General features: G+C 40.4%; 1 protein-coding gene and 1 pseudogene across 16 annotated transcripts in view; one reads left to right on the forward strand and one right to left on the reverse strand.

Annotated features, from left to right (window-relative positions):
• ROBO2 (roundabout guidance receptor 2) overlaps positions 1-15288 on the reverse strand; it is a 905955-nt gene that overhangs the window by 449559 nt on the left and 441108 nt on the right. The window contains exon 1 of one of the 16 annotated variants that reach the window (XM_069870299.1): positions 6093-6713. The exons of the other annotated variants lie outside the window; for them this stretch is intronic. Coding sequence (XP_069726400.1) covers positions 6093-6147 — 55 coding nt within the window. The 5' untranslated portion in view covers positions 6148-6713. Of the gene's footprint in view, positions 1-6092; positions 6714-15288 lie in introns of those variants that run through there. 16 annotated transcript variants of the gene reach the window in all.
• Positions 6481-15288, forward strand: part of LOC138716629 (fibronectin type-III domain-containing protein 3a-like) — an 80713-nt pseudogene continuing 71905 nt past the window's right edge.

The raw sequence follows: 15288 nt of genomic DNA on the forward strand, positions 1-15288 counted from the left end.
ACTGAAGTAGCACAATGAAGACTCACTGACAAGAAGGGTAATTCTGCAAGCAAACATCAGATATCATTAAGGTTGCTCCAAATCAAGCTTGGAATGGTGTCTTATGCAATGAGCACTTGAAAATAATGAGAAAATAATTTGAAAATCCTTTGTGTTTGTCCAGTAGACGTTTTGCATAGGTAGACCTGAATATGTATATCTAAAAGCTGAAGAGATAAGTAGCACAAAGAGTTTGCAATAGAACCTGGACAAGCACAACACCTCAATTCATTCCAAAATATATGCTGGAATCACTAGAAGATAAGTGGTCTTCAGTTATCAGCAAGCCAAAAATACATTGTTTTACAATAGAAATATCAATACAAGCAAGCAACTTTTTTGTTAAGCATAAGTAAACTGTGTGGGTTTTACTGACATGGTTTTGTAGCGCCACTAAGCTCAAAGAGAAATTAGTCAGAGCAAAGGATGTTTGCAAATCTATCTAGAATGCGACCAGAAAGGTAGCTCAAAACCCAGTTAAATGGATGTATTATCTCAGAGATCTGCAGATACTAACCATTATTTAGTGATTTTACAATTTACTCAGCCAAAAAAATAGCTAGGGTAGAGTAGTAAAGACTGCAATTTCAACATATTTACAAGCTACTTCTTTCAGAACATTGTTTAAATTAATATATTCACATCACATTTGTTCAAAATATGAAGGTGAATCTCAATTAGGCTTGGCCACTAGAGCACAGCAGCTTGATACAGGTATCAGCAGGTTACTACATGGGTGCTACTGGTTAATTTCTCTATTGTTGTTCTATTTATTGATGAAGGTTATTATTTTAATAAAATTAAGAGCATATCTTGGATGTCTTCCATGACCAAGATAAGCTGCAGAGATGGAATTAAAAAGCCATTTCTTACTTCATGAACTTTTGGCTTGAAAATAGATTAAGAATGCATATCGCATCTACAACATAGCACAAGAAGCAGTTTTTTGATTGCTCTGTACTAGTAAAGAGTACTATAGGAGCAAGTAAGGAATAAGCAGGATTGAAATAGCAAAATGCACTTTTACCCTCTAGTATTTGGAGGCTATCTCCCTTGAAGGATGTACCAATAAGCCAACTTCATCTTGTAAAAAAATTGCATTACATGAATTAAGATGCAAGCCTTTAAGACTGTCAAGGCCTTTCACACAAAGGATTTAGTAGCAAAATTGTTACAGATTTCAGTGGTACAGAATCAGGTCCTAAATTAGCAAGTCCTTGTTTAATTATCTACTATATAACAGTTGAGTAACAGCTATTTTGTTATTGAAAGGGTTTGAGGTGAGGACAACACCAACAACTCAACAATATTTCTGGACACGTAACTTTAAGGGTAGAGAGTCCACAGTTTGCATTGTATAGTAGGAGCTAGGTGTGAGGTTAAAGATGATAAAGTTAAAACCTACCTCCACAAATTTTTAATTCCATGCATTTATTCTGGATTCAAAGATCTCATTAAGTAACAGTCCACACAACTAGTCCTGCATAAAAGGTATCCTCAACACTCTCTCTGAAGTAGCGATTTAAGATCAGATTCTATATCCTTCTATGTACCAAAATTTCAAGATTTTTTTTGTAACACACAAGGCATGTGTAGTGTAAAAATGTAAGTGCAAGAAAGCTTGCACAACAATTAATGTTCTGTGAAAAGTCAGCAGAAAGACATGTAATAAATGTCTGTTCAGTCGGAACAAAAAAGCCAACACATTTATTTATTTGGCAAGAGTGGATAAGCACTTTCTTCTGACTGCAAAATAAAGAGAATTCTATTGAAATGTAGAAAAGAGCACCAGTAACCCAGCCTCTTGGCAAGAGACAGTATCAATGTGATTACTAAGTATCCTCCACAAGGTTGGTATGAGAGGTGGTGAGCCAGATGGCAGCCACAGGAAGAGCAACCTTTGCCATGCCAGCTGAGATAACAGATAAAATCTGACAGCAGTGCTCCTCTTAGGTGGCTGAAACAGAATGTACAGAACCTGTTAGCAATCTATTTAGCCGAGATCAATATTTGAATAGCAATTCAAGGGTAGCAAATGGCTAAAAAGCCATTGCATACTCTTTAGTAATTTCCACTAAATGGTTCAGCAGCGGACAGAGCATGTCCTGAATTTAGTGCTAAAAGCCGACATAATATTGCTACAGAAAAGCAACTCCTCAAAACAGAGTTGACTGGGCAGACCAGCCAAGCCTCCATTTCCTCTCACTGAATTTTTTGGCACATCTCCTTGATACTTCTTATGCATACTTAAAAATCTACTTAAATCATTTTGTCTACTTTTAGGGTTACTTTAGCCTGCAATCCTAAAACTTCTTTTCCTTAACCAACATAAATTTCATCACTTCAGAAAGTTAATAATGGAAGGATTATAGCAGTAAATGCAGCTCACAGAAACATTTTAAACCCCCTATTCTAGAGTTTTTTGAAAGAACTGTGGAGTATCAGACCTGTCGCAGAATAGCAAATTAGCAAAGGAACAAAACAAATTATTTAATCACATTACTTCTGAAATATCCATGTCTGTAAGTGCAATGACAGGATTTTCTCACTACCTATCTTTTACACATAAATACATGTTGTTGCAATAAGGACTTACCAGACAGGATGTAAAGAAAGAAAATATTAAGGCTAATTCAGCAAAATGTTTAATCATGGGCAAAAAATTAATCCCTACTCAGCAAAGTTTTAAAGCATATGATTAACTTGGAACATATGTTTAAATTCGTATTAGATTCTAGATAAGTGATGGAAGCGCACTTTTAAATGCTCTTCAGAATTGGGTCCTATGGAAGAATAAGCTAAAGGAAACGAAAATGCAAACTTCAGAATTTTACTCTTAGTGCATTAAAATGCACACATTCCACAGAAGCAAAGGTTATCCATCAACAGCAAAACTCACATGAGAGATCAAGACCCTGTCAGCTCAAATACTTACTGGAAGAATATTCTCTAGCTTTATATGTAAGCCATGTTCTCTGATAGGCAACCGAGACCTGCACAAGGCCACAGATGTGTAACTCACTGGTGTGAAGAAATAAAATGAGTTAAAAAAAAAAAAGATGAGAGAATGCTTGAGCCACACCACCATTCAGATACAGATTTTTCATTAAGAAAACAGTAATTTTGAAATATATCAATACAGAGATAAAATGCTGCCTTTACAGAATTATTCTCAAATATCTTTAACATCAACACACATTCAGGAGCATGACACTTGCAGTCTGCAGTTTTCGGTGGACAATGGCTAAAAGGTTATCATTTTCATTGAAAGCACTGCGAGTTCTACCAGGGCAGAGTTTGGCCTACCAAAACTGATGTCTATGATAATATCCACACACCTACGTTCAACAGCAGTTGTGCACTTTTCTGTTAATATTCATTCCTTCAAGCTTTACTAATAATTGGAAGAAAAATAACAGAACCCACATAACAATGAAAGAAAAATCAACTGAACACTATTTAGAAAACATGCAATATGCTGTTTTAACTCAAACAGCTAGTGTTTCATTTTATGATACAGATTCTGCCTAGTGGGGTGGAGTTTTGTTTAGGGGGTGGGGATGGTGTTTGTTTTTTGTTTGTTTGCTTTTTCAAGAATATTAACCAAGCTTGATAGATAAAGTAAAAGAGAATTACAGTTATTTCCTGAACAGACTGACAGAATATGGGCAGGGCTACAGGAAAATAATAAACACAACAATAATAATTTAACAATATGTATATATGTTTTCTGCCATTTTCATTGAGCTTTCAATTTCCCGGTGTCATAAAAGCATGGACACAGAAAAATAACTTTACAGGGAAAACCCATCATTTTAATCTACAACACTATGTACTATGTAGTACCACTTTTGAACCACTAAATAAAACTCATGTCACAGGGACAAGGATGGCTAACATGTCTCAGATGCTACAATGTCTCTCTCTGCTGGGACCTGACACCAGCAGAACAAAAAACACCCTCAAACCAGAAATGCACTAAGAGGTAACTTTCAAACACAGAAAACAAACCAAGGACCTATTAAATAAGTTGAGCTTTTTTTGTTTTGTTTTGTTTCTTTCTTAAAATTAAAGCATTACAAATAGTGCCAGTGTTGATACAGATCTTTTCAAAGCAACTGGTGGTATATGTCACCCTAAGGTGTAATCATAATTACTATGCTCCTACTGAGACAAAAGTACTGCATGCCAAGCTCGCACGACACTATTTCTTCAAAGCTACTTGTTAGTCATTTTGTCATTTTGACAATAACAGCTTATCTCTGCTTGGTCAAGATGTGCTATCCTCAAGGCTTTTTATTTATTTATTTAAAGGAGTTGTTAATGCAGCCAAACTTGACAATCTCTTCAATACCTTCCTACAAAAGGGGTGGATCATATCTATTCTGGGCAGTTTCTTGGCTTTTTTCTAATGGCCCAAGCTCTAAATTAGCTATATGGTTCACATGCACCACTCCCCACCCCCATCTTGTCCTATAAAGGCTACACCAGAACAAAGGTTCTACTTGTGTTCCCCATGACAAAACCAGAATAAATTACGTTTTGCTCCTGTCGTTCCAGCAAGCTGGTTAATTGCATTTGTTTCATGTATCTCCAAACAGCCCGGTACATTAATTACATTCTGTAACACCAAGCTCCTCTGATTCACTCTGTCACTTCCACTGAGCACTTTAATTGTATTCCTTCTAGCTACATACAATTTTAAACACTTACTAATAATTACATTTCTACGGCCTGATGTTTTCAGTTTGCATACAAAGATACGTACAAAGATACCTCAAATATCAGTTGTCTTAAACTTAAGGGATCAAAATAGGAAAAATAGGGAAAATAAACAGGAAAAGAATCCCTGCAAAACTATCACCATGCTGATAACCCCAAACGTTCCATTAAATCCTTTCACAGTTCAAACTTCTTACTGCTTAGCATCTACCTACACTACAAAGAAATCTTGATCGCAAGAGCAATCTGAACGTTAAACAGAGCAGCATATTATGCAACCCATGTGAAGTGCACTTGGATGTTCCCCTGTTCTCATCTCCTTTGCCTCCTTTCTTGCTAGGGAGTGGGGGAAGACGAGAGGAGGGGGAGAAATACCCTAAGCAGCCTGTGACCGCAAACAATAAACCTGGAGTCCTTGCTTCAGGACTGATACAGTCCGTAAGCAGTAGCTTCCCGAACAAAGTTTGCTCTGAGAGGCAAAACCAGGCAGGGTCCCGGACACTATATCCATCAAGAGCCTAAAAGACCACATAGAGATGCGAATCCTCGGTACCGGGAGGGCTGCTGAGCACTCGGTCCCAGCACGCCCTCGTGCAGAAGCGCAGGCTCTTACAGATGCTGCTCCCTAGCCGTGTGCTTTAACTACCGGGAGGCATCTAGCGCCGGGGCTGCAGTGCAGCGCCATCCTCTACTTGGAAAGACAATCTACCCTGGCGCTGGAGTTTCCGCCCTCCCAGAGCGCGCTTTCCTCGAGATGCTAAATTTATAGCTCCCCGTCCATTACTTAAACTTGAAAGCCGCAAGAAGCGTGGCGGAGCCGTCCCGAAGGGGGGAGTCGCGGGAGGGGTGGAATCCAGCCTCCTTCTCCCCAGCCTCCAAAGGGGGCGCTGAGGGGCTCCCGGAGGTTCGCCTCACCTGGAGCCGGGGCGCAGCCGGGCTGTTGGTTCCACCGGCTGGCGCTGACGGTGGAAAGTTTAACAATAGAAGGAGGCAAAGTAATATCGGTTACGACAGCCTTTCCTTTCTCCTCACCGCCTCGCCCCCGAAAGGAAAGACTCAGCTCGGTAGTTTTCACTCTTTCCTCGCTGCCTCAAGCTGACATTTCTTCCATTCATAAACTGCTTTTCCATTATGATAGCAGACGGAAAGGACTGCTTATTGGAAACAACTATTCCCCCCCCAGCCCCCGAAATACCGGTTTTTATACCAGAAACAAACTTAAGGCTCTGTAAGGTTACAGCTTATAGTGCCGGCCATGTGCTGTCCCAAATCAGATTCAGATGAAGGGGATTTCTGCACAGAAACGGCGTATCTGAAACAGGCAAACTTACCGTAGACTTGAGAAAATGCAAATCCAAAGAGCAGGAGTGGCGTCAGCAGACCCATTTTGACATATTAAAGCAATCCCAATCGCCTGCGAGACCAATTCCACAGAGATGATAAAAAAAAAAAAAGAAAAAAAAGTATCCGAAACCAGTAAGAGGTAGGTCCAAAAGTTTTCAGTTTCCTAGCAGCTTCTTAAAGTGGAAAGAGAAATCTTCAAATCAAAAGCTGCAGAGGGAAAGGTCCCGAACGTGACACTTTTAGATCCATACAGATTGCAGCGGCGAGCGAGCTCGGGAGGCTTCTGCTTCGCACACGCGCTCCTTCCTAAATTGCCACCAATCCAGCCCAAGCAGAGGAATTATTCAAGTGTGTCTAGGACTCTCTTTAGGATCCATGGCAATCCGAAAGCGAGCTCTTTCTTCGGAAGACAAGGAGATACTGAGAAAGGACCCGATTCCTAGAAAGTGCTGCGCAAACTTCCCGGCACTTTGCCGTAAAACCATTGGCTCGGTTTGGCTATTTTGCCTTCCTCTCGCCCTCCCCCTACCCCTTTCTCTCCCTTTCTCTAACCAAATCAGTTCAAGCCGCGGAGTTTCTCACTTAACTTCCATAATAGGAACGCCCGGGCGGCGGTCCCCTCGGCATCCCCCCGAAACGAAGCCCCGTTCCCCGCACCCTCCCCTCCGCGCTGGAAGCGCTGCCGGAGGGCAGCAGCCGCGGAGCGGGGGCGGCGGGTGCCCCTCTCTCCTCCTCCCTCCTGCCGCCGCGGACACACCGGCTGCCGAGGAGAGGGAGGAGAATGAGCGCGGCTCCCGAGGCTGCCTGGGGAAGGGAGGCTGCGGGGTGTGGACTAGAGCGCCGCGCTCCACACCCACGCGTCCCTCTCCGCCCGGGGCGGCGAGGTGGGGACGGCGGGGCCGGGCGGCAGCCGCGGGGCCGCTCCGAGGGCTCCCGCCGCTCCTCGGCGGCTCCGGTACCCGGCGCGGAGGTATAGAACGTATAGCGGGTGTAGATGTGTTTGCACAGGGTATATACACAGCCCACTGAACGGGAAGCGCTGAGAAGCAGTAGTATATATGCGACCTAGACTATACCTATACTATGCATACATGTATATGGACACTGTGTTTCCACACTCTATAGATATATATATGTACTCACACACTATATATGTATCTATATAGCATATAGATATACTGTAGCTATACACTATATAGTGTATCTATATGCTATAAATATATATACACACAGTGTAGCAATACACTAAGCGTAGTCTATCTATAAAGTATCTATACATTATATACTGCATAGATAGTCTGTATATTTCTAGATACACTATATATCTAGATACTGTATCTATACACTATATATGTATACTTATATATGTATACTTATATATGTATCTATACAGTATATAGGTATAGGTACACTGTACACAGCCATGTATGAGATACATTGCATGTGTCTAGACACACTGTATATATCTAGATACTATATACATTATATATATACTTATATATCTATCAATACAGTATATATGTATAGACACACTGTACACATCTATATATGAAATATACTATATATCTAGATCCATCATGTATATCTATTCTATGCATACACTATGTACCTTTACATATATATGCATCTATACACTATATATGTACACTGTACACATATATCTCTCAGGATACACTGTATATGTCTAGAGATACTGTATATATCTCTATATAGATATATATACTGTATAGATACAATGTATGTCTAGATACTGTATATATCTCTACGTAGACATATACTGTATAGATGATACACTGTATATACTGTACATAGGTGTATATGTATATATACAGTGTACAGTGTGTGTATCTGAATTGTGTGTGTGTATACACACATTGTGGGTGCGTTTATATATATGTAATCTAGGTAGCATATATAGTGCTGCTTCCTGTTCAATTGAAAGGGTTTTTTTGGTTTTTTGGGTTTGTTTTTTTTTTTCCAGTAAGTGATTTAATGAAATTGCTCCCCAATTCCCTCTCTTGCTCCTAATTCCCTCTCTTGGGACACGTGGGAGGGAAGGGTCTTTCCCTGGGGATTTCTCTGCTGACCCACTCTGTGAGGAGGGAAGGAAGGGAAGGAGAAAGGGAAAGAGGAAGGAAGGGAGGGAGGGAGGGAAAGAGGAAGGAAGGGAGGGAGGGAAGAAGGAAGGAGAGCAGGGAGGAGAGGAGGAAGGAAAGGAGGAAGGAAAGGAGAAAGGAAAGGAGGAAGGAAAGGAGTAAGGAAAGGAGGAAGGAAAGGAGGAAGGAGGGAAAGGTGGCAAATGGAATGGAACTGGTGGCTCCTGATCCAGGTCTGTAGGCCTGTGGGGCTCTCTCCCAGCCCTCTCCCCGGGCCGGGGGGCGCCTCGGCTGCCGGGCGCAGGTCCCGCCAGCGGGGAAGTTCGGCGGGAGCGCCCGGCACCCTCCGAGGGCCGCAGGGAACAAGGGGGAGCAGCCCCGTGCCCCACGGGCGCGGCAGAGCCTGTCATGCCTCAAAAATACACCCTAAAACACAGCAGGGAAGGTGCGGGGGGGGGCGTGAAGAGCAAGGAAGGAGCAAGGTGACGGCCGGCGGAGCCTCGGCGCGGCGGGGCGGGGCGGGCAGGGCCGGCATTGCCGCACGGCGATCCGCCAGCGCCCCCTACTGGCGCGCGGCCGCCCCCGCGCCCGGCAGCGCCGCCTTTTGTTGCGGGGGGTGGGGGGACGGTGGGGGGGCGGCCCCGGGAGCCTCCGGGGGGCTGCGCGGCGCTGAGACGGGGGGGGGGGGGGCTGGAACCCAGGACCCCCCAAGCCTGCTCCGAAAGGCGATACACCTATTCTCCAGGGGGGAGCCCGAAACAACGTGGTGAAACACGGGACTCGGACGAAGAAACCCTGTCGGATATGTCGGTAGCGCTGCCAGCCCGTGCTTCTAGTTTTTAGAGGGATGTTGGAGTTGGGCATCGTTTTAAGACTAATAAAAACTTAATTGGTGAATAAAAACGTGCGAGTCCCTTTGCTGTGCTAGCGTCAGCTATTTCATAGAACCATAGAATGGACTGGATTGGAAAGGACCTTAAAGATCATCCAGTTCCAACTCCTCTAAACATTAAGCACTCACCTTCTGACATGTTAGAACAATTAGTCCAAAGTATTTTTCTTTTGTCAAGTCTCTTCCTTGCTGTTTTTTTGTTGTTTGTTGTTTTTTTTTTTCATTTTGCATCTGCTAGAGATTTATTAATAACTTCTTCACATAAAGGATCTGTACCACATTTTTGTACCCTGAATCACACAGAATCACAGAATCAGCACACATCTACTCAAATAAATGGTCTGTAAGTTGTTTAGGATCATAGGTTCATAGAGTCACCAGGTTGGAAAAGACCCATCAGATCATTGAGTCCAACCATTCCTATCAAACATTAAACCATGTCCCTCAGCGCCTCATCCACTCGTCCCTTAAACACCTCCAGGGAAGGTGAATCAACCACCTCCCTGGGCAGCCTGTTCCAGTGCCCAATGACCCTTTCCATGAAAAATTTTTTCCTAATGTCCTGCCTGAACCTCCCCTGGTGGAGCTTGATTCTCATCTGTAATTAGTGACAAATATTTTACTGTTGCCAAGCATGACAGTGTGAGGTGTTTGTAGTCTAAGTTCATGTCTAAGATTATTGCTATTCCGTACAAAGCCAGATGACAACTCTTCAGAACCTCTTTACGCAAATCAGAGAATAGTGTCCTCCTATACTTACAATATGCCCTGCAGATAAATATGTACTAATACATCTAAAGACTACCTTGTGAAGAAAGCTATAATTAAGGCTAATTAGGGTAAGGTGATCAAAATGGTATTTTTTGTCAGTGTGCGTGTGAATTGGCAAACCGAGAAAACCATAAATCACCTACCTGAAAGCAGTATGTGTAACAAGACATGAAATATTAAACAATATTTCCCTTTGTAGTGGACATGTCAAGGACACAGCATTAGTGAAAAGGCTGATTTGCTTATTACTAAGTTTTAAATTGGAAATATCTATACACTGTAGAGTTATTTTCATGCTTCTCAAATAAATTTAAGATAAATTTAAATACAGCTGATGTAGACAAGAACATGTTGTAGATATATACAGTCTTCAAAACCCTTACCTGTAAAAGGGTATAATGACTCATACAAACATTCTCAGCTTCATTCATTATAGTTGCTACTGTTTTATTAATTTGCTTCCATGGAATACCACTTTTCAACTACTAAACGCTTTGAAAAATATTGAGATGATTGAGCCAAATTTAATCAAGCATTTTCAAGCATAAATTTTGCCTATATATGTTATAGTGGGTTTTTTTCTTTGAGAAAACAGTCCTTCAAAATGGATAGCAGAATCTGAGACTATTGGTTTTTTATTGGTGCTGTTTGGCCAAATTTGGAAAACTTGGCTAAGTTTGGCTAGCATACAAACAAACCAAACCAAACCAAACCAAACCAAACCAAACCAAACCAAACCAAACCAAACCAAACCAAACCAAACCAAGGTCCAACATTCTCCACCAGCTCCTGCAAATGTCATCTACTAGAGCACTACAATGGAGGTTCATATGTGTTATGGCTTATAAACACAGGACATGTCACAGACCGGCTTCATGGGCCTACAGAGCTCGAAACAGTGTTTGCTTCCATTACAAGATACAGTGCAAATATTAGAATTAAAAAACCATATGCTCATGTCTCCTGTCTTTCAATAACCTCCTATGAACATGACCCACAAGACAGATGTTCTTTGCTTGAGTAGCAAACTCTATACAGAGGAACTGAACGTGCCAACTATTTGTTTGGCTATGAGCAATATGACAACTGATGAAATACTTGTGTGAGCAGGATGAGAAAAGACATCATTATCGGTGCATATAAAGGTTCAGTTTAAAGAGTATTGTTAATGCGATACGTTGGAACGTGGAAATGGAGCAGTAAGACTACCTTTCTTCATACTAATGTCATCAAATGGACTAATTTGGTAAAACAACAGTAAGATTAGACGTCTGTACAGGTCTGGTACAAGTAAAGATTTCATTGCTTCCCTGGTCTGATATTTTGTATCTTTGATTCCTAGGCTTATATATCTGCATTAAAATACATATTTAGTGTACGAAAAACAGACCCAGTCTTCTAAGTCTTCTAAGTCTTCTAAGTCTTCTAAGTCTTCTAAGTCTTCTAAGTCTTCTAAGATTGCTAGTGTTTTTGAGGTGAGCTTTACCACTCGCAGCATTTTTCTTCTAAACCAACATTACCATTTCTGTTGTTACAAATGTAAATAATGTACTCCTTTTCCTAGTTGCCTTAAAAAGCTCTTGTTATCTTCTGAAAGAGAAGAGGTTGAGTTGAAGTGGATCGTACAGAATTTGTTCTGGATGCTTGTGTTACTTATCCAAGGAACTGCTGAAAGTCACTAGAGCGCTCAGTCCCCAGTTATAGGAAATCAGGCAGGGAAGGGGAGAGACCGGGGTGGCTGAGTCGAGACCTGCTGGTCAAACTGAAGAGCAAGAAGGAACTGCACAGGCAGTGCAAGCAGGGACAGGGAACCTGGGAAGAGTACAGGGACACTGCCTGATTGTGTAGGGATGGGGTAAGGAAGGCCAAGGCACGTCACATACATGTGATGTGATGACCATATAATTTAAAGGTAGGTAACTAATTTAAGTATTTCAGTTAGGAACCTGGTATTTCTAGACTCTAGAGGAGAGCAAAGGGCAGATCCAGAGGATAATTCGGTGAATGTAAGGTTAGAAAGCCTCAGAAATATAAAAACAAAAAGGAAGAAATTCCACGGTGAACATAGACTTTCCGAGAAAACATACTCTGTCTTCCTCTATGCTATTCTGTTCCAGGTCATTGAGTTCTGATGTCATCTGACTATTGAATACATGATGAGAGAACAGAATTTATGGGTTTTAATCCTTATAAATGCTGAAGCACGATTGTTATTCCTGCTGCAGAGGAAGATTGGACACTGAAAGGTAAATCAGGATTTCAGTTCAGGAAAAGAAAACATGTTGTGAGAAAAACTGCAAGCACTGTGGCTAGATGTCTTTCATGAAGGCCCCTGGAGATTAATTTTTCTGTTGTCCCTAGCTACCACAATTTTGATGAATCTGCTTTCCTAGAACTGCTCTCGTGGGTAAAAAAAAAAAAAAAAAGGGGGCTAGGAGCACGTGCGTGTTTCTCTGTCTCAAAGGTGCCTCTTACATGCAGCACACAGGACCACCTTCTGCTTCAACATTAAAAATTCCTGAGTTGTGGCATCTGACTTCAGAATGCTCCTGTGGAAATACCAATCAAGCAACACTAAGAACCTTAGTCTGAAATGTGCTTACATTGCTAGACTGTGTTAGCATGTCTGCACTATTTTTTAATTACTAGTACAGCTACAGTGCTTACCACAGTTGTAAGGACGATCTATACTGTTGGTAAGATAAATATTTGGTAAATTAAATTATTGCAAGTTTTTGATACACATCATATGCTCAATTTAGGTTTTGTATCCACAGCTCATTAAATGTGCAAAAACTGGTAACAGAAAGATGGTACGATTTCTTGACAAGTCTTAAAATAGTCTCACCTAACGTAAATTCTACTTGATTCTTTGATTTTTATCTGAGATTCAGAGTAGGCAATAAGCACAAATATTTGTATGATGGATAACATGTTATCATGTAAAGATTTTGTGGATCATGCTTTCCATTTGTTCTATCGATGTACTTTTACCACTTATAAAAAAAAAAGACAAAGTATCTTTCAAACTTTGCAGCTTGGTCAAAAATTCAGGAAAGCAGAGAAATAATTCTTAGTTAAAAAAATAATTTGAAAATGGCTTATACATAAAGTCAGGCTCAGATTTCTGCTTTCTGAGGGCAAAAGGGGGAGGTCAAAGGAAGTTTCTATTATAGTTGTGGCATTCACAAGAGAACCAGTAAGTTTACAGCTGTGTGAAACACAGGTCTGTGTTTTCCTACTGAATAAAAGATGGTAGCACACCATCCTTTGAGATATCTAGAACTGGCATTGTAAAAAGCAATGGCATCTATATACTAAAGGGATAAGAATGATACATATTAGAAATACATCTGTGACTTACTGCAGTAGTGGCTGAACTCAAAACCTATAGTGTGAAGAGTACAGTGCCTGTCACAATCATAAGCACTAAAGTTGTTTCAAAACTGCTGGGCTTCTTATAGAGTTTTACAGATTTGCAGTTTTTACAGGTGGAACCAGACTCTTCTCAGAGGCTCACAGGGTTGGGACAAGAGGCAGTGGACACAAGTTGTGATGTGGGATGATCCTCGTTAGATGCTAGGAAACAGTTTTTCACTATGAGGGCCGTCAAACAAGTGCCCCAGGGGGCTGTGGAATCACAGTTGCTGGAGATACTAAAAACTCAGATGGACAATGTCATAGAATTTGAAGGTGAACCAGCTTTGACTTGAACTAGATGATCTTCAGAGATCTCTTCTGACCAATATTTTCCTAAGATTCCATAAATCTATGACTAGGAATACTGGAAAAGTTCTGAGCATGTAAGTGTACTTTGAACACCAAGGTTTCTTAGTAGAAAATTGTGCACTAAAGTGTTCAGTAGTGCTCACTTCTGTTATAAAATTGAAGAAAGCTGCATACATGAGCTATAAATAACAGAATTGCTTGATTTTTCTCAAATTTAAGACATTCCTGTTGCGATGCCAGGAGCCTTTTTTGAGTGACTCCTATATAGACTGAGAAGTGAATATGACAGGAATAGAACAGCATTCCTTGCTCTCTGGAGGAAAAGTAAATGCTTCCTTTTGCAACTGCAGTATCTAAAATTAATAACCTTTCTACCAAGTGTGGAAAGTTGCACGTCAAGATTATGGCTGTCTCTGCATTGTAGACTGTAGCATGAGTTCATTATTTGCAACAGAAAAAATTTCATCCCTTCAAATCTATGCACAGACTATGTCTGACTAGCCTTCTCCATGTCAGGAATTTCTGCTTATACGCTAATATTTTCATCATATCAGTACATCTGTACATCTCCCGTTTGCAAGGGTTATGAGTGTTCCTGAAAGCTACAACAAGAATTTCTATTCCCTCACTTATATCTAGGGCTCTGTACATTATGCATTTCTTTGTCAAGGCTAAGTCAATTACTTAGTAAGGTGAAGGCACCAATTCTGGAATAAAATGTTAATCTAAGGAAATAAGGATATCAAAGACATATTCCATCAACTACGAATAGAGTAAGATTCCAAGAGTAATTTTGTTTATTCCTTTGATAATGTAGTCCTCTTTCCAGACATTAATTTTTATTAAAAATTAACAAAAATGTATTCTGCCCTAGTTTACATACAAAAAAATAGAACCATTCCTTAAGTGACAAGTTAAGCTTCATTTCAAAAGACAGTTTAGGTTTCCAAAGGGCATGATTGTATCATTCAAAAAAAGAACGAACATTTAAGATGAAGAACTGGAAGGGGGTAAAATCCTGCCTCACTTACGTGAGACATGCAAAGCTGAAAGTCTCACTAGTAAGATGTAATTCATCACAGTGCGATCAGACTTATCCATGTGAAAATAACTATAGCTACTACACCCTGACTTCCAAGGATTGGAAAATCAAGCTATAGAGCAACACAACATTTATAACTGTACACAATGATACATAAATAAGTCTTAAGCTGAACAGCATATTCCAACAGTTATATTATAAATAGCATGTTATGCTCTCTTATTAAATGACATATGTCACATTTTGCATAACAATTGTATATTGACAGCCAACTACATTAGGCAACAATATTTACACTTTAATTTCAGCTTTTAAAATGGAAATATGTCACTGTATATGTACATCAGTTGTTAATGGGGCAGAAATTCATACAAGGAGATCCATATGTAAATGTCCATTTTGTAGACACTCATTTGTAGGTAGGCAACTATTCTTTAAAATAGGAAGTGTTTAATTTAATAGATGCAGGAAACAAGATTTATTATGTTATTAATGAATTCATTCACTTGAAAATTCTAATAGACGCATACAGTATTATTTTTTGAACTTAAGCTGCTTTTGAATTTATCTGGATTTTATAGTTACTGTTTTGTATGAGAAGAAGCCAGACATACTGAAATCCTTCTGTTATCTCTGGCCTCTAAAGTGTCAAT

This window comes from Phaenicophaeus curvirostris, chromosome 1 (assembly GCF_032191515.1).
Source record: "Phaenicophaeus curvirostris isolate KB17595 chromosome 1, BPBGC_Pcur_1.0, whole genome shotgun sequence".
Taxonomy (NCBI): Eukaryota; Metazoa; Chordata; class Aves; order Cuculiformes; family Cuculidae; genus Phaenicophaeus; species Phaenicophaeus curvirostris.